This window comes from Notechis scutatus, chromosome 3, assembly GCF_049901735.1.
Source record: "Notechis scutatus isolate UNSWTSFEM ecotype Mainland chromosome 3, rNotScu1.2, whole genome shotgun sequence".
NCBI lineage: Eukaryota > Metazoa > Chordata > Lepidosauria > Squamata > Elapidae > Notechis > Notechis scutatus.
Window position 1 is genome coordinate 49273755 of NC_142011.1, and position 26916 is coordinate 49300670.

The 26916-nt window shown below is 38.7% G+C and overlaps 1 protein-coding gene across 12 annotated transcripts in view; it reads right to left on the minus strand.

The window, feature by feature from the left end:
- FOXP4 (forkhead box P4) overlaps positions 1-26916 on the minus strand; it is a 168553-nt gene that overhangs the window by 92533 nt on the left and 49104 nt on the right. For 11 of the 12 annotated variants that reach the window (XM_026680337.2, XM_026680339.2, XM_026680343.2 and 8 more), the window contains exon 2: positions 21331-21550. In XM_026680337.2, coding sequence (XP_026536122.1) covers positions 21331-21534 — 204 coding nt within the window. In that variant the 5' untranslated portion in view covers positions 21535-21550. Of the gene's footprint in view, positions 1-21330; positions 21551-23444; positions 23594-26916 lie in introns of those variants that run through there. The other variant, XM_087959790.1, reaches the window with a different exon arrangement.

Sequence of the window (26916 nt, forward strand, 5' to 3'; positions counted from 1 at the left end):
CGTACTTTGGAATAATAGGATTATTAAAATGGTAAATAATAGAGGTGGAAATGTAAGATATGCAAATGTTGATCAAAAAGTAATGAATAGTCTGTGTCCTATCTTAAGGAATGAATATTGAAATATATGAAAGTGGCTGTGTAAAAAAAGCATAGGGTTTGCCACTTTTAATATAGAAGAGGGAGCTAGGTTTGTTAGGAGAAACACAAAAAATTAATGCAGTGGGAATATGGCACTTAAGAAATGTTATGGTGAAAAAGAGGGTCAAGGTGAATGGGTCATGAATGTCTGTGACTTGAATGCAAAAAAGACTGCCCGTATGAAAGAAGTATGTTGAGGTGATCTGGTCATATAATGAAAATTAAGCAGGATCAAATCACAAAACAAATATATAAAGGAAGAGTGAATGAATTGAGAGAAGGGGAAAGACTGAGCAAGTCATGGATGAATGGAGTAGATGAATTCCTCAAAAAAGAGAGGTGAAAAGCTGAAAGGATAAACAGCAAAGTTTGAAGCCATATGTGGACATGATGGAAGCAAGTACAGTTTCCAAGGACAGAAAAATATAGAGAAATGCAGTGAATTGTGTTGATATAAATTATTGAAACATTTTTTCTGTTTTTAGTATAATCAAACCTTCAATTTCTAAGGGCTACCACTGTATTTCTTTCAATGCACTCTGCATATTGTTACTTATCCTGAAAGGGAACAATGTGATGGCTAAATTTCTATGTATACATGTGTGCAACTACTAAAAAAATACTTAATCAGAAAAGTATGGAAAAGCCATACTATTTCACATTTTGTTATACTAACCTCATAAAAAATAACATCATATTCCAAATTCAGCAGTTTTAAAACATTTGATCACATATTTTGGATAGCTATTATCAAGAAATGTTATCACCCTGAAATGCACACTTACATCTGCTTATTTTTATATGATCAGAACTAAATGATATAAAAAAGCAGCAACATGTGGTCAGATTTTTCCAATTTGTTGAAAGAAATATCTCTAACTTACAAGCTCGTTATTTTTTTATAGGCACATGTTACCAACTCTTTACAAAGTCTATGTAGGACTTCGATTTTTATCTATCACTCTCCTTGGTCAAAAGCATCACTAACAAAGGATGGAAGAAACAGGTTCTCTCCTCATTTTTTTTTAAAAAAATCTGTTTTATATTCATTTAGGAACTATAAATCAGGCAAAGTAATAGAAAACTGATGATCACTTAAGTGCTCCAACCTTTCATTTTTATCTTAAAATACTCTAATAATGTTTTACAAACGTATATTTGAAATGTGATCAGATCCATTGAACAGAGTTTTATGTGGTCAAGTTATTCTCCAATCTATGTAGATACACCTTAACTCTGTTTAATATGAACTGCTCTGTTTTAAAAGCTTATTTTCACTTAACATTAATATAACATATGTCTGTCATAAAACTGGCTCCAAAGAGACAAAATAAATATTATACCTTGTCAATGAAATGGTTTTTCCAGATGGGCCAGTATTATTTCATTGTATTTTTAAAAAGCAGTTACTCAGAACCAACAGAATTACCTTAGGAGAGAATAGTTTGTTTCTAAATGGGATGAAATAATCTGATATTTTATTTTGGTGCTTGGAGCAATAGGGTGCTCAACCTATATCCAATGGTGTTTTGAACAATAGAAAACTCACTTTAAAATTTACAGCTATTACAATAAAAAGGAGAGGTTTATGAAATTCACTTTTCCCAGCCCCAAAGTTCAAAAATTTGAAAGCACATGAATCACATGTGTGGAAACACAGTTGTGGATAGTAGGTAGGGGAGAATATATCAAACACTTCCCTTAGAGGCTTTTAACTTTTTTTTTTTAATCTTTAAGCTGTATTTCAGTAGCAATATCAATTTTTTGTAAGTAAAAAGTAGTTAAGAAAGTTTTTAGAAACTAAAATTAAACTCAAACTTCAAACTCATACAGAATACTGTATAGTACCGGGGGGTGTGTTTCCACACACTTTTATTCTATCCAATTATGTGCTGCAGTGAAAAACTTACATCATCAAATATAAGCTGTCATTAAAATATATAGATTAAGAGCAAAGATTGCATTTTAGAAAGTTTCCTTTTTCAAAATTGCAAAAAGAAAGTATTTTTACAGTTTCGTATTATGCTTCTTTTTTAGCAACCAATCAATGGCTCTTAGTGTTCTTTTCTACTAATCAGTTAACCAGCATCTAATTCTTCTGAAGTAATTAGTTGATTACCTGCTTCTTCTTGAGTTTTCTAGGAGGCCATGGAAGTAAGGCTTAGCAAGGAACTGCTACTTCTCTTGCCTGCTTGCCAGATTAATAAGAAGAAAACCTTAAGATTTTGAAATCTTCATTTTTTGGCCTGTTTTTGGCCTGTTTTCCAGGCTATTTTCCGGTCTGTTTTTCACCCGAAAAATGACCGAAAACAGCCCCAAAAACAGGCAGGGGCAAGGCCAGCCAGTGGTGGGATAAGCCAGTTCACTGAACTGGGCAGAATTTTAACAACCGGTTCACTTGAACCAGTCCAAACTGGTTGAATCCCATCTCTGTCTTAAGGATAAATTTGTCCTTTCTAAATTCTTGAGCTTCATTTCTCTGTGTCAAAACATCACACCTATATCAAGACTCTATTTTGAATACTATATTCTTGTTTTAGGTTTGCAGAATAAATGACATTCTCCCCTACCAGTTAGCATTGCCATTGCTGTGCAGTTGCTATGTGTAACGGGTGGTGCAGTTACCAGGGGCACTTAATGGGTAATATCTATGACATCACCAATTATGAGAGATCTTTCTGTACTACCATGATGTCTGTAGATTTGTGACCATTGATTGGACAACCAATGTCTGACACAGTATAGGGTTTTCTGCTTAGGCAGGGCGTTGGACTTGAAGACTCCAAACCCCCTTCCAACTCTTGTTATTTTGTTATTATTCTGTTTTTTACTTCTTTTATAAATACTGATTTCTTTTAGAAACTTTTCTCTGAACAAGTACTTTCTATAATTTTTGCAGGATTAGCAGATCACTGTCAATTATTGACAGCTAACCATGCATTTCAAACATTTTCTAATATTTCATTATACCATGGTGATATGTGCACTATCAAAAATAACTAGTTTGTTTCCTATTTAATGAAAAAAGTACATCCTAGAATGCTTTATTGTTGCCTAGCTTGAGGAAGAGATGTCAATGTCCATAATAAAATATCTTCTCATTTCTGTTTTTAACTGCAATTAAATTTATTCAGACTAAAAGCTAAAAATAAATATCTTCAGATTATCAATCATACTGATGATTACTTTATCAAACATTGGCTTCTTTTTTTAAAAAAAAAATCAATAGTATTTGTTTGGAAAATCAAGAGCCAAATTCCTCTGTATTCCTCTACTCATCCTCAGATGTTATTGTTTCTGAACTAACTATAATATCGGAGGAAGCCTTCCAAACCAGAATTCAGCTTCAGTGCCATTCCATAAACAAGCCTAAGCATAAGAACTATATATCCGATGATGGTAGATGCTCTAAATATACATAAATTATATATTTAACATGCTTTTCATAACATTTATTTTCAATCTTGCGTTGGAATGGGGAAATGTTCTCATCATTTTGACCCCTTGTAGATGTCTTTGAATGACTATTTCACTATCCATCCTCTGATTTATTCTACACCTTCTGGATGTTGTTGACTATATCATTCCCATTCCATCAACTTTTTTTTTCATGGTACAGAATAGAGAAAAGATCACCTGGTGTTCTACTTTCCATCTTTATTCTGCTACTACTATGTACATCAAAGGTTTAAAGGTAGAAAAGCCAAAGATATTCACTTTGGAACTGTCCTGTTAAATATCCACAGTACTTTTCCAACAAATGAGTAGTATGGATTCATTAAATTAGAAATCAGATGTTGTGTGAGAACACATGTCCCTAACCCTTCAAAACAATCAGAAATTTTATGAAACTATATTAAATATACAATTTATTGAAACATTTCAATATCATATTAGATCACTGTAATTGTTGTTTTGAAATTAGCAACACCTGAGCTGGCACTTAGTTTTTTTAAAAAAAAAGATTTATGGAACAAATCATGGTTCAGCAGAATTTAAAAAACTTAATACCTACTAATCTATTTAGGCCATCAGAAGGCCAAACACACTGGCAGATTTCTGCTTTAAAAAAATATGTAGGGAGAGGGGAATACTCCATAGAGGAAAATATATTAGCCCACCTTCAAAGTCAGGATATGTAAACAAGATGCAGCCTCTTTCTCACAACTTACTCTGTACTTTGTCAGAGGTTTTCAAGTGTCTTTGAGCATAGTATAGACAGAAAACAAATATTGTCAAATATAATTCACTATAAAGGATAGTCTTCACAGCATTATTTAACTTCCTAAGATATAGGTTTACTTGTGCCTGCAGACATCTGGCAAATATCCTTGCTTTGAGAGAAAAAGGATCATAGTAACAGTTACAAATATCCCAGACACACTGAAACAAAACTTAGTTCAAAGCCAGATGATAAACATTGGCTTTACAGCATGGTTAGTCTGGACACTCCAGCAGAGAGGACATTTGTGTCAGAATTTTAGTTACCTGATTGATCATTCTGTCAAGCAAATACAGGAGAAAAACAATAGGTTTCTGAAGAGTTAATCTTTCTCCAGATGTTCTTATCAAAGGCTCCTAAGGAAGTCAAGAGCACCATAATTCTGTCCTAAGCTTACTGCTTGGGGTTATATTCTTATCCTCATTGTACTGAGCAAGAGAGAGGGTTATTTTGCACCACGTTGCCTTGTTTTTCACTTTGCAGTCTCTGCAGTCTCTGCCCCCACCCCCTTTCTTAAGGATTAAAGGGATCTGCATTTGAGGACATGGTTCTGAAGGAGGGGTGGACTTAGCCCAAGTTAAAAACTCATTATTGTATAAAGATTGGGGCTCTTCTGAATCTCGTTATAGGATGTTAGCACACTGGAGGTCTCTCAGTGTTCCCACAGCAACCACTGTGGGAGTTCCCAGATGCTAGGCAACCCTCCCATGACCCTGACTGACCTTTCACCTCCCATGACCTTTGCCACAAAGTAAGTACATGCTATTGAATCTCAGGACATTTTTCAACTGGGCCCCACCATTGAAACTTAAGCTTTTTCTCCTAACACCATCAAATTTGCTAGAGAAAGCTGGGAAGTGATTCCTCTGTTCTTCTCATTCTCAGACAAGATCTGTAGAAGCCTTTCTGGAAATTGTATTTAATACTTTCCTCCTTGGAAAGAGATGAGAGTTGTTCCCCCCCATTTCCTAAATGAGCAGAACAGAACTGTATTCATACAGTATGTTAAGCCGGTTTTTAGATTGCAGGTATACTGACCCTTGTGAACCAAGTGGGGCTATAAATAGACATCTGACAATTACTTTGAAAGTGAACACAATTCAAACGAACAAGACACGTCACAGCTTATTGTTGGAGCTATATTTCCAGACCTGGGTTGCTTGCAATCAAGGCTCTTGACCTCTGGTCTTTCAGAATGTAAGGAAGAAGTCCTAAAACATATTTTCTATTTTTTTAGAAAACACTTAAATGAGCCAGTGTAAGGAGCACAACTGGGCCAAGAGTTCTCCAACCAAAACACAACCCTTGATCTAGGTTGCGGTTGCAAAACACATGTAATTATTTCTTTAACAATGTGCTTAGGAGCCCAACTAAATCTCTACTGAGATTTGAGAATTCAGTACTTTAGTTTCAGCTTCCACAAGCAATTCGTGAAGGATCAATTTAAATCTATTTGCTAGTGCATATTGTTGAAAAGCTTTACTGTGTACCAGGATTACTTATAGAAGCTTTATATATAACATTTTTATTGCATAAGAAACTTGTTCGTGCAGCACTACTATTTCAGATTCAAATATCAGTCTGTATGATCTATAGGTACCTGGATAGTAAATGTGGGAAGAAGCATTTTAAAACATTTCTTAGCACTACTACATATGTTTTGGTAGCTTATCTGAGCAAGCGATAATATCTAAAAAGGACGATCTATGCAAAGCTTCAGAATGTACAGGAGTAAGAATGTGGCATCTATATATGAGTCATTCAAGCAAACACGTCTGCAAAGGGAAAGCAGGGGAGATATTTGCTGAAACCACACAATCCTGGAAACAGACACGACTGCTTTAATGAGTCACAGACAAGAACTGTATTCATGCTCCCATGTGTTCCAAAGTATCTCTTTCAAAAGTAGTCAGGGCCTAATCTATTCTAGCAACAAGACATATCTACATAAGAACATTGTTATTATACAAATTGTTACTATACAACTGTACCTGTTATTATACAAATGTACTATTATTTATAAAAGTACTTTCAATTGCAAGTTTCTCTATAGTGAATAAACACAAACACAGGTCTTGACTATAGACTCCTAATAAAATGCAGAACATAAAATGAATGTTTCTGCTTTTTTAACAGCTGCACACAATATTTAATGTTTTCTTAGAGACCATCCTACATTAAATTGGAAAGGGCAAGGTGGATAGAGAAAGACAGTTTAAAAAAAAGATGAGAAGCTAAGAGACATGTCATAAACAGCAGGAATATGAGGTTGAAAAGTCTGATAAAATGACAAGTTTTCAGAAGATACAGAAAACTAACTAGACTTATGAGGCAAAAGTCCAGAAGTCCAGTGGGAAGTAACCACAGAGGGAAGGAGGGAGGGAGAGGGAGAGAGAGAAAGAGGGAGAGGGAGACTGTCTGTGTGTGTTGTGATTTTGGGTTCAAATATTTTCCCCAAAATACCAAATAGCCGTGCTCTTTGTCAGTCTGAGGCCACAGATTTAGCAACAGAGGTGGTTAAATCATATATTACTGATTCTGCTTTCCTCTGAGTTCTTAATTCATAAATGAAATAGCCCAAACTTCCTGATATCTCTGCATGGAATTTCAAGGTCTTTACTTACCCATCCCAGATTTTAAAAAAAAACACTCTGAATTAGGATTCAGCAACTCCCTTCTTCTTCTCCTTACACCTCTCTTCCTTTTTTCTAACATCAGGACCATACACTGGCTACAGGTCACCCAGTCTCCTTGCTCCTTTCATCTCTGTTTAAACAAGCTCTTCAGTTCTGCCCGTTGCATGGAAACAGACACTCTGTCTTGTTCAAAAGTGACGTGTGCTCTCTTGCCAATGCTGTTTGTTTCAGTCTAAACTCCTGTCAGATGCCTGACTTCTGACTCTCTCTGTTTATCTCTCTCTCTTTCTGTCACCTCATTACTCCGTAGCCCAGCTCACGTTTCCAGACCTTGTTTACCATAAGCTCAGGAGTTGGGCACTCTGTCTGCCTGGGAAGAGGTGGAGAGAACATGTTATACCTGTACAACAGCTGGAATAATCACAACAAAATTCTTTTCTATATTATCTAAAAGGTTCTTTAAACTCCCATGTTTGGAATAGGCATCTTCACAATATCTTTCACAATTATCAAGTGATTTCAGCCTGCAGATTATTTATGTATTGATACAAAAAGCACAAATTACCAAAATCATCTTTCAGACCATGCAGCAATCTAAAAGCTAGAGATTAACTAACTTCATTTATTGCCGCAGCATTCAGGGCTCCTCCACACTGATTCCTCAAACATGAGGATAAGAGCAGTAATGCATATTGTCATCCTTAGCTTGCCCTTTTTCTCACCACAACTCACTGCTGAAGCAACCTATACTTGCTTTCTCTTGTCTGCATCAAAAGTGATATTTTTCGACTTCTGCTTTCACAAGCAGTGCTGAGTGATCCACCCACTGCCCAACCTTTTATTAGCAGCAAATGTCTCCACTCTGTTTGGCTCCTATGCATTGTGGAGCAAATGCCTTCAGGCCCTGGCATCTGTCCTGGGCTGCCAGCCTGCATGCCCTTTTCTAAGCACACAATCTCACAAATGACGGCTGAATCTTTCTAGCCCAAGTGAAGAATAGTAAAATTGTGATTGTTTCTTTCCTTTAAAAAAAAAAGACTAGTTCACTACCATACAAAAAGGAAGGTGCCACAAAGTTAATGAAGGGGGTCTTAAACAAAACACCTAGCAGTGGAAACCACATATTTAAAGACTTATCCACATGGTGAATGGTGCTTGATTTTCCAGACCAGGTGAGAGAGGTAAAGAAGCAGGGGAATCCACCAATAAGGGGCCATGGCAACCACCATCTGGACAGGACACCTAGCCAGTATCATTGCTAAAGCTGATGAAGAGTCTGAACTCCAGACAGCAATTTCTTAAACTGGCTTAATTTCCAGTTGGCCTTAACACAAACAGCTTAAAGCTGCCATTCAGAGGTGCTTTTACTGTGGCTTGAGCAAATCACTTTATCTCTTTACAGGAAGATAGTTGGTGTACATCTCTCACAGGTTGTGTAATTGTTTTGTCCCAGATGTTCAATTATTTTGCAAAAATATATTACCACTTGCAAGGAATTTGAGAATTCCTCTGACAAAATGATAGAATGCATTACTGAATGCTCATCTGCAAAACCAATTTAGTTCAATAAAAGGGGTGTTGGTCTTACCTAAGACACTCCTCAGAGGGTGGAGATAGGATCCAGTAGCTTGGGTTCATTCTGGTCTACTAGCACTTTTGACTGAATAGTTTAAACTGAGGACACACCCCCTGCACTCCTATGGTCCCCAGTTTTCTATGAAGTTGCAGTGATGCCAGTAGTTAATCACTGATAACTGTCCTTACCACACCCACGCTCCGGACCAGACAGTTGACAGGGTGGGCCTGGATCCTATCTCCACCCTCTGAGAAGGGGGGTCTCAGGTAAGACCAACACTTTTTCTCCAGAGTGGTGTCGATAGGATCCAGTAGCTTGGGACATACCAAAGCTAATAATCTATGGGCGGGTCTCCGTCTGGTCCCAAGTTGGTTGTGTCAGGAGTACAGGACCCGTCTACCAAAGGCAGCTTCTGCCGAGACAAAGGTGTCGAGCCTATAGTGGCAAATAAAATGTGTAGGTGTGGACCAGGTTGCCGCTTGACAGATCTCCTCCACCGAAGCCTGTGTGGCCCAAGCCACTGTTGCTGCAGTGCTTTACGTGGAGTGCGCTGTTATACATTTAGGTCCTTCTAGGCCCTGCTCCTCATACACCTTGGCGATGCAAACTCTAATCCATCTGGCAATGGTGGATGGCGTAATTTTCTGGCCCATAGAAGTCATCTGGAATGACACGAACATGGCCTCCGTCTTCCTAAAGCTCCGGTCCGCTTGATATATATACGGAGGGCCCACCTTACATCCAGAGTGTGCCAGATCTTCTCCCGGGCAAGAGATGGTGCCGGGCAGAAGTCTGGCAGAATCAGCTCTTGAGCTTGATGAAAATAGGAGTTGACCTTAGGGATGAAAGCCAGGTCCAACCCTAACCCTGCCCTGAGCTACTTGGTCTTGACAATGTGCCCCCCAGTCCAGAAAGCTGGCGTCTGTTGTTATCGTCAGCCGATACTACTCTTTGAATAGAGACCTCCTGGAAACCGCCAAGGACATCCACCACAGAAGAGATATTAAGACTTTCAGGGGGACTCGAACACTTGCCGGAGAATTGCTCCATCCTGCTCTCTGATATGGGAGCAGAAACCACTGCAAGGCTCTTGCATGCAGGTGCGCCCAAGGGACTATGGCGATGCAAGAAATCAACATGCCCAAGAGTTGAGAGAGCAATTTCAAGGGAGCAACTCTGTCCTTTCGGATCTTTGCCGCCAAGGCCTTGATGTCCTTAAGACAGTCCGGTGAGAGATATACCATGCCCTCTGAGGAGTCTATAATTGCCCCCAGGTGCAGTATATGAGTTGACGGTGTCAGATGACTCTTGTTGAAGTTGATAGCAAAACTGTGGGTTCTTAGCACCTGTACAGTGATTTGCAGATCCTCCTTGGCTCAACAGAGGGATGCTGACTGCACCAAGATGCCATCCAGGTAACATTGTATCTGGACCGGTATGGTTCTAAAATGGGCAAACAGTGCAGCCAGGATCTTGGTAAAGGTTCTGGGCACGGATGGCAGTCCAAATGGCAGTGCTCGGTATTGCAGATGCTTGCAGGAACTGATGATAGCTTGGGTGAATGGGGACATGTAAGTATGCCTCCGTGAGGTCAATGGATGTTAAATAATCCCTCTCTCTGACACTCTCTAAGGTGGATTGCAGGATGTGCATTTTGAATCTGCAATAGACTAAATAGCGATTCAGGCTTCTGAGATTGAGAATGACTCTCCAACCCCTTGAGCTCTTTGGGTTGACGAATAGAATTGAATACAATCCGTGCCCCTCTTATCCCTTTGGAACTGCCTCTATGGCCCGTATTGTTAATAGATGTTGAATAGCCTCCTCCATCAATATTGTTCTGACCCAAGCCTTGTTCAAACCAAACACAAAGTTTGTATAAAAACTAACCTTTTTAATGTGTTGCTGTGAATTCTGTTCATTCACAGCCAAGAGTCATTCAAAACTAATTGTCCCAGTTAAGAGCCAGCCCTTTCAAGGTGGCGAAAGACTGCCAAGAACAAAAGACTAATTGCAGATAAATATCCAAAGCCAGAAGTTTCCATAAACAAACCAGAGGACAAGAACTCTGAGCATAAAAAACATCTTTGCTTCTTGCAAAGAAGCCAACTCTGAAGGCTGGCTTTTATCTCTTATAGGAGGGGCCATCACCTTCCAACTTGATTCTCGAGTCGCCCGTCCTGCTTCAGCTACTCTTTCCTTCAAGCAGCCCTACACACACGTGCACTGAGCACAGGCTCCCCGGGTTCCTCTTTGTCACTGTTGCCAGACTCCACAACCCCCAAAGGCAGCACTCCACTCTCCGCTAGTCCTGGCCCCATCCCTGCATCACACACAGGCCCCTCGTCCAAGTCCTCACTGTCAGAGACCACATCTGGCTGCACCTGCTGCTGGTGAATCACAACTAATATTCGCTTGGCAGCATCCTTTGACATGGGACACCGGATGAAGAATCTCGGAGTGATGGATCGTAACTCCAGACAGGCCATATCTTGTCATGCTTCACACCCACGTGTCCGTTGTGGTCTGCTCCCATTGGTCTGTGAAAAGTTGTAGTTGAACACCAATGGGAGCTTCGGTGACATAGTCATCTGGACCGACAAAATGACCAGTGGCCTACCCCTCAAAAGGGCTGCTTACTGTGGGTCTGGGCTTGTTTTTGTCTCCAGAGCCCTGGCCTAACTGGAAATCTTGCCTTTGCCCAAATGGATCCTGAGTCCGTTGAAAGCTCAGCCTGTAGTACGGCCCCCGAAAGGACTGACGAAAGGATAGCACAAATCTATTATAGCCCCTTTGGGAAATGGAAGGAAGAATGCCTCTTTAAATATAAAAAATATATAAAATATAAAAAAACTTTCACGGTTTGCATTTTTGGAAACTGCAGTCCTGATGCCTCAGTTGTGGCCAGAACTGAAGAGCAGAGCCTTCTGGTCAAAAAGCTGCCCTGGGACTGCTCTCCTTAAGAGGCAAGTAGCCCAGAGAGCCTCCTTCAAGCTGGTGCGGTTTAAAATAGCGCTCCCACCAAAACCGTGCTTCAATGGTGGCTAGCGGAACGCCTCACAGCTGATCTTCAGCTGCCCATTCCAGATCTGTCAGGAGCTCCGAGCGAGGCTCCTTGAAGGCAGGCGGCTCCGTTAAGCTACAAATCGTGGCATCACTGGCTGCACTCTCTCCTGGGGCAGGCGGGCAGGCAGGCACTCCCACTCTCATTTCCTGTCAGTCTCCGATCTGCAAATTGGCTTGAAAAACCAAACGCCGCGAAGAGCAGCTTTCAAGCTCTGTGACTGGGGCCAAAGACTCTGGCCATTGAATAGAGAAAAAGACTGCTGCTAATTCTAGATTCAATAGAACAACAGTCCTGAAGAAAAAGGCAGTGTTGAAAAATACATCTGTAGAGCTCTAGACTGAATAGAAAACTGGGGACTGTTGGAGTGCAGGGGCCGTGTCCTCAGTTTAAACTATTCAGTCTAAAGAGCTAGCACACCAGAATGAACCCAAGCTACTGGATCCTATCGACACCATTCTGGAGAATAAGCCAGAGGCTATACACTGGCACAGGAAGCATTGTTTCAACTAATATGCTTTACGATAAAGTTATGATTGCCTCATGTTGCATACTGTAGACTAAATCTATATCTCACTTTGCCCAAAGCATCTCTTTGCAAGAATAGTAAATCAACATATTCCACAATCAACTCATCAAATATATGGGATGTACAGGTGGCTTATGCAATTGTGGATAGCTTCTACAAAATATTTTTGATATTGGAAACATGGATTATCCAGTGATCAGTCTCGTGAAGGCAGTGGAGTGGTGGCCCGGTACACCTGTGTTTATGGAAAATCCACCTTTCTGTCACTAGAAAAAGAAAGAAAATTCAAGAGTAGACACAGGACTGATTTGAACCCCAAGAATTGTGGTTTTTATTGTTACCAAAGTACAAACATATATTAGTACTTTTAGTACAGGGGGGGTCTACAGGTTGCTCAACTAAATATGTGGCTAAGGAAAGAGCCTCCCCGTTGGTTAGACAGTTGGATGAGACTATGAAGCCAGAAACACACAATGTTGTGTATGCAAATTATCATGTCATGTGAAAGCAAATGTACTGTATGAATGGACCCACTATAATTTCAAATGGCTAAGACTGTTACAGCATACTCTGCTCAGCAATCAGGTGAATGTTTCTCTTCCATATACGTCAAGGGTTTAGGATGCCTGTAAAGTCTTTGTTCAGACTATCTTCTTCAACTGAAAGAAAAGGTTAGAATATTTTCATAGCTGCCAGCATTTTAACTTGCACATGCAGCTATCCATGCTGTAACAGCAAATTAAGATGGAATAAATATTTTTTTCTAATTTTAGAAGGCAGATGGAAAGCAAATGAATGATGCTAGCATTGGTGACCATCTATCATCACATTGATATGCAGCTTGTCAAGGTATTACTATTTGTTGCCCTCTTGAGTCATAGCAACACTTTCACCCCAAGACCATCAGTTCAACATAGTACACACAGTATAGTTGTGAGTTCTATGTTCCATTCAGATTTGTGTCCTGCCATCCTTCATGCAACGTGAAATATTTCTTAAACATCATTTCTATTGTTTTGCATTTTCATAGGGTATATGATTTTTTGGGACAGGTTCATAGGGTATATGATTTTTTGGGACACTTATTGTGCAGTGTACTTTCCAAGAAATTGATACATTTAAGCTTATGGTTCCAAATAACTACCCACCAAGTATTAGAAAACAGCCACAATTTGGGAACCTTATCCACCTTAATGTAATTCATCTCTCAGAATTCTCAACATTAGCCATGCTGGCTAGATTATTCTAGAAGTGAAGTTCCTACTTATCAAATGTACCAGGTTGGCAAAGACCAAGTTAAAAGAAACTGTCATCAATGAATGAGCTTCATATACACAACTCATGATGTATTGACATTGTATCTCTCCAAATGAAGCCAAGTTAAATTACATTTAGTCCTACACTAGAACATTTTAAATTTTCCTCATTAGCTATTTGTCCTCACGGAGAAATTATTCAGAACAAATTTTCTTTCATCTTGTAGCACCCTGGACCATCTTATGGCATGGAGGTTATTAGACATTGCATTTTGCATTGGCCCAATACCTGAAGGAAAACTAGTATTTCCCTTACTGTCTTCTTTATAGTCCATATAAAGTCTGTCTTCTTTATAGTCCTTTCCTTTCTCCTCTTGAGAATTAGGGCTCAACAGGAAAAAACATTGAAAAGGCATTGAGGTAAAATGCATTGGGGTCTAAAGCACAAGGAAGAGACAGAAGCTGTCAGACAGGAACAAGCTGATGGCTAGGTTACCCTTTTAAGCAGGGGCAGACATGGGATACTTCTCGAGAAGGTGTAAATCCTTCATGAAGTACCTAATTGTGCAAAACTCTATAGATGGGGACATTTATTACTGACCCCAGCTGCTGCTCAGCTTGTTTCCTGAAGCATGAAGATTGATGGCACCAATGATTCTCATCTGAGCTATTGTCACTGCAGATGCCATCTGTGTTCAAAACTTCCTCTGCCTTTAAGTACTGTCTCGCACTGGTGAGTTCTACAGGTTAATTATATATAGCATCAGGGAATGCATTTAAGTGAAGGCAAACATTATTTGGGATAATGATTCCAAGTGTGCATGTGTGGGTGCACACATGCACATGCCTATAGCCTCCTTTTACAGTTAAAATACCGTATTTGCCGGCGTATAAGACGACTGGGCGTATAAGACGAGCCCCCAACATTTCCACTCAAAATATAGTTTTGTTATATACTCGCAGTATAAGACGACCCCCCACTTGGAGGCATGCTTTTCAAGGCAAAAAGTCGTCTCATACGCCGGCAAATACGGTAAGTTGTAACACTTGGGGTATTCTGGATATAATTCTTGATTGACACCCCCAACCCCTTTCCCCCAAACTTACAAAGCCACCAAAATGCTTTAGAGAGGCAGCTTCGCCTTTCTCAGGCTGGCACTCAATTCCTCTCCCTTTCTTTGTGACAGCCCCGGCGTGCGTGCCATCGGGACTCCAAGGGTGGGGGATGGACAGCTGCCAACTCTCTCTCTCTCTCTCTCTCTCTCTGTGTGTGTGTGTGTGTGTGTGTGTGGTGTGGAGGGTAATTCCGGCTATCTCTGGCCTCCGCCGGTATTAAAGTCGCTTGGCCGGTTCCCAAGTCGCAGCGCGCGCTGGCCGGGAGACGCGGCGCCGGGTGGAAGCTCGGTGCAGGGGAGGCAGATCTTTTCTCTTAAGCGGGGAGGGGAGGAGGGGACAAGAGGAGGGACGGGACGGGACAGGGGGCGGGAGGAGGGCGCTCGCCTTCTTCCACCGCCCACCGGACCCTTTTCTTCCCAAGGGGACCCTGGAAAGCAGCTCGGGAGCCGGGTGGCCCTGCCCAGCGGGGTCCCATCAGGAACTTCCTGAGGACACCCCCCCACCCCAAGCACAGCCCTCCCGGTCTTTCAAAGAGGGAGGGAGAAGCGGGAGGAGCAAATTGCCGCCCCCGCCCGCTGCCCAGAAGGAGGGGCGCCACAGTCCACCCCCACCACCTCCCCCCACTCCCCGGGCCATTCACGCGGCTCGGGCTGGCTGGGCGGCGGCCCGCCAGAGACCCCACCTCAGGGGGGGGGGGGGGGGGGGGGGGGGGGGGGGGGGGGGGGGGGGGGGGGGGGGGGGGGGGGGGGGGGGGGGGGGGGGGGGGGGGGGGGGGGGGGGGGCCTGACCCCCACCCCACCTCCAGATTGGCTGGGCAAGCGCCCGAGCCGGGCGGGAGGGTGGGTGGGTGGGTGGGAGGAGGAGGAGGAAGAGAGACTTCGGGCTGGGCTTGAAGGGGCTTCAAGTTGCGGAGCTCCGCCCGTCGCTCTTGCACCGAAAGTGACGATGCATTTACCGCGCATAAGACGACCCCCCCACTTGGAGGCATGTTTTTTAGGGCAAAAAGTCGCCTTATACACCGGCAACACGGTACATAAGGCTCAGCCAATCTCATTGTACACATGTTGTACTTTGACAATAAAGGTGTTTAATAATAATAATAATAATAATAATAATAATAATAGTAGTAGTAGTAGTAGTAGTAGTAGTAATAGTAATAGTAAATGGAAGGATAGATTTAAGAGGCTATCTTTGCTAGATTTTCCTTTTCTGATAAAAGTAAAGGACATTAAATAATGTTCATTTCTTCTTTCTTCTATCTCTTCTATCACTTCATTCAACTATATTGGAAGCAATGATAATGTATACCCCATGTATAGTTTTATAACCCTCGGAATGCTAAAAATCGCAAAGCATTTTTTAAAAAAAAAAAACATACAAATTTTCAACAGGCCAAATTTTCACATTATTCCTTTTAAAAATGCATCAAACTTCTATATTGTTTAGCGCACCTTTTTCATATCTTAATCCTTTCTCCAAAGGGAAGATACATAAGCTGAGCGTTTTTTCCCCTACACAATGGAAACAATACTGTGATCCTTGCATGTTAAGGAGAAAAAGTTAAACTGTGGTTAATATTGGCCATAGTGATAGCAATAATAAATGCAATACTTCTAATACCAGAAAGGAGTAGGGAACATTACATAAATTGCAACAATCTTGTCCAAATGTATCTTGTTCAGTCTGATCCTACCACAATAGTCTATCTACAGGATTTTAAGATAGGCTTTCTATAGAACTCATTAGTCAAGGAACTTGATACTTTTATATTTATGATTTTATGGCACTGTAAGCCGCCTAGAGTTGCTTTGGATAATGAGATGGGTGGCATATAAATTAAATAAAGAAGTGTCTGCCTAATAAGATACAGTGATTGATACTAAGTATGCTGTAGAAGAGGAAGAGAAGCAAACATTTAAATGCTTACTTTGATCAGGTAAACAAATCATTTTATAAACAGAACGGGCATTTAAAGTTAATGCAATTGCTTATATTTGTAAAAATACATAATTCATAAATGAAAAGAAATTTGGAGAGAATTGTATCCACTTGGCTATTTCATATGGAATCCAAAAATCCAATGACTAACTAATTGAATGTATCATAAGCACCTCTTCAAAATAATTGCCTCACAGATCTTTGTGTAACCCTATACAAGTAAGTGTAATAAATATATAAACATAGAATCTGTTGCCTCTGAATGGTACATAGTGAGTCTGAACGTCTTTTCCATGTACAACATCAAGTCAAACCATATCATATTATAAGCTCTTGTTTGGAAATATCTGACAATTTCCATATTGATTAGGAGAGGCATTGGGTAAACATGACATATTTTTTCTTCTGTGAGTTTTAATGGCCCAACCAATCAGCACCCATCTCAGTAAAGGACTTTCTGCTCATTGAGCACTGCAGTACTTAGACCCCTAGTGAAATAGAGCCTACAAAGTAATTAACTGGATTACAGTGCTGAGATTCTAGGCATTATGAAGACAGACTTACTAAGGCCACAAGCACATACACATCAGTGACAGGAGGGGGAAGTGCATCTCTATCGTTCTGCAGGACAATTCCAAAAGGCAGGACAGCACATAATTTCCTTTCAGATCAGGAAAACAGAGGCTTGACTGAATAAGAAACAGTTGTAATGTAATGTACATTACATTGCACATGACATTGTAATCTAATGTAAAGGTAATGGATTTACAGTGTTAGCTATTAAAGCATCATAGAAATTTTTTATAGCTCTGACACTAATATTTATGGCTCAGGGAGGCAATCTCCAACATGGTTGGACTCATTGCCTTATTTAGTAAATGAGGAGGAACATATTATGTTTTCTAAAACTTATTTTAGAAATGACTAGCCCTGATGATGTTACCTAGTTTGGATAATGAAATGTCTGCAAGAAAACAGCCAAGTGCAGAGAGCGCCAGGGACCCTTGACTTATTTTAGAGCTAACTAGCATGTATTTATATATGCATACATAGTAAGACACATCTGTGCAGTTACTGTGTAAATACTATATCCACATGTATCTAAGCAAATACCTAAATGTCAAAAAACAAATGCACACAGAAAAATCTTTGCAGTTTTTATACTTTTCTTTTATATGCAATAAATGTAGCACATCTGTACGCACTTGTTTATTTAAAAGAACATATCCAAAATATTACAGGCTGAAATCCAAGCAAATTGCATTGTTGATTTTTAAAAATCCTTTCTCACCCCTATGGGGAGTGTGTGCTTTCTCAATCTCAGGTCTTCTACCAAAGCCCTAGGATTTTGAGAGCTCTGTTCAGTATCTTACACTACTCCTAACACTGGCCTATCATTCACTGTTCAAGACATTCTCCTAATGCTAAGCGACCTCCTGAGTCTTGAATGCCATGAAAGAAGCAGCTGATGCCAATATACAAGTACTATAGCATATGCAGGTAATAATCCTTGATGAAATGGTATTACCGCTAAAATAGCAGCAGAGAATTGGAAACATTTAGACAATCAACCCCTGCACAGAACAAAAATTCAAATTACATCCTTGTCCGATTATTGCCCTTTCCAGCAAATATATCTTATCACCTTTAATAATTGGTTCTACTATAAAATTGTTATTATTATTATTGGAAAGTTTTTCCTAGTATTCAATCAGAAGCTGCTTCCTGTAATCAAATGACCATTATTCTATATCTTGAATACAGACAGAATAAAAAAGATTTTCTTGTATGTGACAACCCTTCAAGTATATAAAAGAATGCTATCATGGCCTCCCTTTGTCATCTTTCTCAAAACTAAACATTCCCAACTCTTTATCAGAACTGGACAACCTACTCAAGGTGGAATCTGATTAATTTAGAATATAGTGGAACTATTTTTTTTTTTTTTTTGCAGCAATTCCACTCTGCTCATTCAAATAAAAACAGGCTATATATTGAGTCAGAGAATAAATAATTCCAATACATGTTTCATATACATTAGCAACAAATCAGTTCTTTTATATCCTATAACTGTGGATGGTATTATGTTTTTAATGTGAAAAGCTTTCAATTCCTCTTGGACAATAGGGAGTTCATTACACTAAAAAATCAAGACCATTTTGAGTCATTTGTCATTTAAACCAGAGTTCTCCAATCTTTTTAGTTTTGCGGGCTGGTGGGTGTGGGGGGAGGGGAGGGGATGGTTCTGTGCAAATGGAACACGCACGGACGAACTCACCAGCTGCTTGCAAGAGTGGGGATGCATGCATGCGTGTGAGGACACACGCACCTACCAGTTCCACGGCTAAGTTCTGAAAGGCTCATGGCCCGGCAGTGGACTGCAGCCCAGGGACCCCTCTTTTAAACTAATTATCCAGTTCTGTATTACCTGCAAATTTGATAAGCAATTCCTCCCCTTATTTATCCAATTTATTAATAAGAATGCTAAAGTGAATCAGTCCCAAGTATTGAACTCTGCAACTTCAGTCCAATTTATTGAGAAACTACAGTTTTCAAGCCAACTTCAGAGTCAGCTAATAGAAGAATTAACTGGATGACATGTTTAAGTGCATTTCTATATGTAGACACTAATTATCTCACTAAGCTATAAGTTATGTATATATTTGAAAATTTTGACAACTATTTTCCTGATTGATTATATTCTTCCTATGATAGATAAGATGAAGTTGTGCTTGGTAGGTAGAACACTTTGTTTGGGAACCCTACTCATTTTGAATGCCTAATAAACAATGTAGCAAGTATACACTACTTCACAAACACTTCTAGAATCACTGGGACTGTCATTTTCAAATGTGCAGGCAAAGCAAAATTAACAGAAGAGTCAGCATACAAAACAACTGATACACAGCAATATAACAACCATGTATAATTGTGTAATGCAGAACTACACTGGCAGGCATTCAGTGTCAAGTGCTATTAGAGTTGGCTTGGAGAGAAGGTAAATGGATGGATAGATGTATGGACAAACAACAAGCTGTCCTCAAGAATTCCAATAAGAAACAATAAATGCAAATGATACTTGGTCTATCTTTATATAGTTGATAGAGCTGCAGGATAACAGAACTTTAACAATATCTCCCCAACTGTGCTAAAAAATATTCCAAAATTAGCCACTGGAATGGCAAATTCTTCTTTATATTTATGATGTCCTAGGAACACACGTGAATATGTTTTAATATATTTATTGTTTGTGATGCCATGAGTGACTGCTAATGAACAGAGGTTTTTTTAATTGCAAGTTATTCAAATAATCTTTAAATCCTTTGAAGGATTTTGCTTGGACCTTGTCTGGCTGCAACTACACCAAATGACACAACTGTTGCATTACAACATTTTCGTTGCAAGCAGAAGTTGCTTACTATCGCTCTAAATGGTTGAGATGACAGGTAGCATTTTCTATTGGTGGAATCTTCACTTATTTGGCAATCTTCTTTTGGGGCAGCCTTCGCTTTCATTTTTATACAAATGGTAAATTGAGCAAGTAAGAAATTGGGGAAATTGGAGGGAGATAGGTGGTCAAGATTTATGTTATGTATGAATGTATGTATGCATGTATATACATATGTGTGTGTGTATAATATATAAAATAAAAATAAAAATGATAACTTTACCAATCCAGACATTTTAAAAAGCAGTTTAAGGATAGACAATATGGCATTTACAAATGAAGTGCCATCAACTCTATACATTACCAATCCAGACATTTTATTTTAAAAAGCAGTTTAAGGATAGACAATATGGCATTTACAAATGAAGTGCCATCAACTCTATACTTAATAAGTGTTCAGAATAAGGCAATTAAATGTTCATGAACTTTATACAGTAACTGCCTCTGTATTTATAGAGATATCTAAAAGTAAGTGAAGAAATATAAGAGTTGGATGATGGAGGGAACACAAATATCAGATTATGCACTGAACAGGGTTTAGATGTACAATATTTTTATATGCATGTTTTCTTGATGTGTTATGTTACATTAGATCTGTTAGGATAGGCTATTATTAACATAGTTATTATCACTGCCTTTTAAAACATGAAGCATCATTTCAGATTAATGTTTGCTCATATCTTCACCTATAAAATAATCATTCAAATATGTACTAATGAATGCTTAATAAGTTGTTGACTATAATGGCTGAAATGAAAGGAACTTTAGGCTTTACAAAACTTATTAAACAAAACTGAAGAAGCACAACAGCTAACAGTTGAACAATAGTTTTAATGAAACCAAGCATAGAGATACAGAGCATAAACATATAACTAAACTCACAACTGCTTTTATAAATTAAAAATGAGGGAAGTATTAGCATATTTCTAGAGTGTTTATTGCCATTTTGAATTCCCTTTTTATTTTGTCACCAAAGTAGTATTTCTAAGGATGCCAACATATGGCTTCTGAACTATACAGGGGAACAACTTAAGGAACAATCATGCACCAGGATCGTACCTTAAATCCTAAAATTTTAGCAAGATTTATTAGTAAGCAGATGCAATGAAATAGCCCCCATGGATGAATGTTTCTGTTAAAAATATCAGACACATCAACAAAGAAGTGCCATGAGAACGATTCTTCTCACCCAGGACTTAAGAGTAACATGTTTATGAATGTAAGAAAACAAATATAATGTGGGACCTACCATATTCAGGTTCTTCACCTGATTTATAACTTTCTATTTCCATTTCCATTATCTGCAATATTCCTAAGTTAAGACCTACTTAACTGAAGAGAAATGAGCAAGGGAAATGAAAAAAATATGAAAAGAAATAAAATGAAAACATCAAGTCCACAGTACCTGCTGCTGCTGAAAGTGGAGGAGCTCTACTGGGCTCATTTCTCCATTAGTTTCTCCACTGGCTCCTCCCTCTCTTCCACATCCTCCTCCTCCACCGCCACCACCTCCTCCTCCTCCTCCATCAGTTGGATTGTTTAGGCTGCTGACACCATTTTGACCGGAGGGAGTAGAACGTATTGTCTCTGAGGCTGATTCAACCATCATGACTTGCTAGCAGCACCTTTATAAAGAAAGAAATGACAAGATATCTGAGCAAAGATATGAACTGCAGGTTCTAAATTATGATTGAGGATAGCATTCTAATAAGTGATGTTTCATTCCTTTATCTTCTTTGCAAAGGAGATGTGTAGTTGTATTTCAAAAAATAAGATTTATACACTATTTTTGAATTTAAAATATAGTTTTTTGACCCATTTGCTAATAAAACCATTACCAATCAAATACATCACTTTAGCTATTTTTCCCTTTCTTAATAGTGTTGCTATGAGAAAGGGAAATTCAGGATGTTACAGATGGAAGACAGTGATGTCAAGAAGATCTAGACAACTCGCCACAGCCAACTCACTATGACCAATTCATCATGGATAATTCAGTGAATCCAACCTGTCGCAGTCAATTCGCCATGGCCAACTCACTGTGGGACAACTCACCATGGCCAACTCACTGCAGGACAACTCGCCACAGGATGAGAGTTACAGTAATATCAAAGAAATAATGGAATAGAATTGTTAAAGAAAGGATGCAAAAGGTGGGACAAAATGAAGTGTTAATGACAAAAATATTTTTAATTATTTTAAATGATTAAATAAAATTGTGGAATTGTCCCACAGGGAGTTGCCCTATGATGAGTTGGCTGTGGCAAGTTGTCCCACAGTATGTTGGCTGCAAAGAGTTGGCTGTGGTGAGTTGAGCATGGCAAGTTGTCCCATTCCGATGTCAAGAAATCTCTCGTATAAAGTTCTTTGACAGAGATATAGCAAATTGTAAAACAAACATGTAAGTGTGAATTGATGATGCTATCAGTTTAATCATAATATTAATCCAGCTCTCCAGTAATTACAATTTTTTTTGAAGAAATGACAATTTCACCTGAAATCAATAAGATGCTTCAAAAAATCTTTGAAAAAAACTGCCCCTTTTCTGTAGTGCTAGTTAACAAATGCCTGAGCAAATATCATGTGCTTATCATGTGTTAAACATTAATTTTATTCCTATCTTTTCTTTAACTTGGATAATCCTATGTCATCAAGAAATAATTATTATTATATTGTTGTTGTGCAAAACCCAGAGTTGCCTTCGTTGAGATAGGTGGCTATATAAATTTGATTAATAAAATAAAATCATTACTTTATTTTATTTATTTTATATTTGCATCTGTTTTTCCCCTCAAAAAAAGAGATAAAACCAGCCAATATCCATATATAAGGAAATATAATATTAAGTGCAAATGCTGCACAAATCTTTTAATAGAATTTTCATTCCATAGCAAAGGGGAAATAGACAATATAACATTTATTATAATTAACAAGGAGATCATAAACTATTTTCAGACAAGTACAAACACCAATATCCCCAAGTCAGCAATTGGCATAATAAATTATATACATTAGGTACTAATCTGCTCTTGAACTACTTCGAACAAAGAACTGAGTACTTTATATAGCAGTAGTATAATACAATGAGAACCACCACCTCATGAAAATTTACAGAGTAAAAACCAACTTCTCAATGCAAATTAATACAGAGACAGAGCGTTGTTCATTTGCATTGTGTTCAAGCATTGTTAACAAGTACAGGCACTAATGCACAACTACTGTTTGATATGTGCAAATTGTATAGGAACATTGCGATGAACATGGCCATAAACTCAATTTCAGAGCTACTAAGTTTGTTGGCTGAGTGGGTACAAAAATAGCCAGGAAAATGGTTGAAGCCTGGGAAACATGCCCTTGTCAGTCAACAGGAACACTGATTTACCACCAGCTTATCAGGTACTTTAGAACCAAGGACTGGCAGCACAAGGAAACAAGTGCCAACAACTTAATAACCAGCCATGAACCTAATCAACAACTAAAAAGTCATACACAACCAGGCACCACATAAATACTACTCACAGAATAAGTTGTCTGATGATGGGTTCCATCATTGAGTCTAAAAGCTCGGAAGATTAAACCTCTAGTCCCAGTGACTGACTCAGATTGGATCCTCCCAACATTATCCTGGGAAGCATATATTTGCCTTCATTCTTTGTACAGGAACATTTCTGGATGTAAACCAGTGAGGAAGTGATTGATTGAAGGCATCTGTAGGTAATCTAAAATTTTTCTAACAAATATCCTAAAAAGGCCTATTTGTAGACAGTATTCAAATTAGGCAGAGCCAAATTGGTGTAGTGGGTAAAAGCCATGAGGCTAGAAGCTGGAAACCTGTGAGTTCTAGTTCTACTTTAACTAGCTAGATGATCTTGGGCCAGTCTGTCTCATAGCCCTAGGAACAAGTCAACTGCAAACCACTTTCAAAAGCCTTGACAAGAAAACTGCAGGGACAGTCTCCAGAAACACTGATTTGAAAGAACACACACACACACACACACACACAATCTGAAAGCACACACATAGTTTCTTCATAGACACTATGAGGTAGTTAGGAAACTATTCTAAAAGGACCTCTAGAACCAAACTCACTCTCTCATATTACTGACACTTTGTAGGAAAGATGCTGGGCATAGGCAGTAAAAGTAAATGAATAAAGCTGGAAAATCATCTATCATAAAAAATGTTGCTACAGCTGTTTAATTCAAAGTTTCATTAGAGACAAGCAATACCATATTAAAAATGTTAGGTTAAAACCTGTGAGAAACTATTCCAATAGTTATATGCCACTATCACTGTGCTAGTGGAGATAAGAACTGCATGCCAATACAATTGGAGAGCAGAATAGTTAGGAAAGTTTACAATTTCTAGATCACAAAATGTTTGTGAAGACAAAGAATTGAGAAAAAACACACACACACACAAATTATGAGCAAAGATACATGACTCTTCCAGACACAGGACACAAAGATATTCATTTATTTGTTAAATATGTATCCCACTTTTCTTCAATGAGCTCAAAGCTGCTTACTCAACATTCTCTGTTCCAATTCCTCTGTCCTCCATGATCAATTCTATTCAGTGGGCTCGGCTGGGAGAATGTGACATATCCTAACTCACCAGAAAGTTTCCATGGCTAAAAGTAAACTTGAGTCTGAATCTTCCCAGTCACAGTCCAACATTTGACCATTATACCACACTGGCTCTCAAAACCTTTCTATTCAAAAACTGCAAGAGACTATATAAACTGCATAAAGAGGTCAACAGTGGGAAAGATTGCTCACTTCTCCAAACCATTAGCACCATGTGAGTTCATTATTAGGAAAGACTGTCATACTTGAATTCTCCAATATAGTAACAGAGAGTAATTCTACTTCCACCCTTTATAGAAAGGTTCAGAATATCCTCCAATTTTAATTTTCAACATTATCCTCCAATTTTACAATACCCTCCAATTTTAATTTTCAACATTAAATAATGCCAATAAGGTTTTATGTATTAAAACTGTAAAAGGACAATCTCCATTACAACTTTTAAAAACTAGGAAGCAGGGGGAGAAAAGGAGTCATTCCTACCTCTGTCTGTCAATCCTTCCTCTCAACTACATTAGGGCTTAGAATGAAGAGAAACAAAAAGCAAACTTGCTTGTCCTCATGCTGCCAGCACCCCATGGCAAAATTAGAATAATATCCATTCCCAATCATCAATTTCTTGTCTCACTTAGCTCTGTACACAGACAACAATCTTCATTATTGCAAGACCCATAAAGTCTTGCTATTCTCCCACTGCTTGGGATGGGGCAATACACTTCTCAGTTTGAATGCATGAAAGATAAAGCTTTCTTAGATGGTTGGACAATAACAATCTAACATTTCTCCCACTCTCCTCTCAGCAAAGCAAAATACCCAGATCCTCAAATGCAAAATACAGTGCAGAAGATTTTGGAAATTTTACTTTTAGTTGTCCTGGATATTCAGACTAATAATTTTGAAAGTAATTTGTGTGGAGCTTTGTCCTCAGTTCAAACCACAGTCAGTATCATGAGATGAACAAGAATGTAAAATGATTACTCGCTGAGTAAATTACCCAGCAACACTTGTCTATCATAAGAACTGTCTCTGGATAAGTCCCAGCAGCTGGTACCAGTATGCCTTTAATATATGAAGGCTGGGAGAGAAGAGAGCTTCAAAGAAGTCCTTCGGAGGTACTGCTAGGCTGCTGTTTATGTTCCGAAGTTGAAACTCTTGAAGGTGTATTCTAATCATGATCACTATTTCCTCTGCCACTACTAAAATGAATTATTCATCTACAAAGTGAAAGCAGACTCAAATATGTATTCAAAGTATTTCAGTAATCTAGCAAATTGAAATTTAAGGAGGAGATAGAAAATTTGTAGCTCAGGGCTGAACTGTGGGATCCTCAGTGTCCTCTAAGCTTGGTTGTTTTGTTACAAACATTTCATTACTCAACTAGGTAATATCTTCTGAGGAGGAAATGCCAATTGTTTTAAATTGATTATCACCAATTTTGAGTGACAATCAATGAGTAATTTCTACTATTGTAATTACATTCAGAAATCTAGATTCAAACTAATGGTAATGAAAAACAAACAAACAGGCACACTGTGATTTTTCACTTTCTTCCTCTATTAAAAAAAACAGTACTCATCCTTCCTTCAAGACTGCTGCTTTCTAGATCAAATGAAGCACAAAGCCCACACTTGGAACTGATCAGACAAGTAGTCAGCAAGTTTCAAAGCAAAAGGGGCAGAAGAAGAGTGGTTTTTCTTTTTTTTACTATCCTTTTTTTTCTACTGCATGTGGATTTTGCTTTTGTTTTTTTGGCACAATAGACCGACAAACTGGGAACAACATAATTGCTGAAATGTGGCATGTAATAATAGCTATTCAGAAGCTATCATTCATATTAAACAGGGTGAAGCAAGCTTCTCATTTGCATGTTTGAGATTATATGCATTTCAAAAGTCATTTCCACAGGATATGTGAATGACATTAATTCCCATGTGGAGTTGTCGATTCCCTCCTGTAGCCCCTCACACTATCAAGTACACACAAAGTGACACAGTATGACACACTTGTACCAGGGAATTCAAAGACAGAATGTTACAGTGACTTGGTTTTATGGAAAATATACATTTCTAGTTAACAATATATTGCTGGATAAAGAATAAGATGAAATCAAATAAAAATTCTTGGAACATAGAAGTTACAAAGTTATCAAAAAAGATAGAAAACATTTTAAAAACAAATGCAAACCAAACTTGACTTTTAGCACATGTTAACTCTACACGTTGCACAATAATATACTCAGTTCAGAAAAAACTGTCCTCCATGGTATAAATCCAATTGTCAGAAAGAAAATTTTTCTTTACCTAGCAGTAAACACAACAAATATTGTCTTAAGATTTATGTACGATTTAACTTCTCTTACTTTATATATTTCTACTAGTCTTGTTGTTCCTTTCCATCAGTTT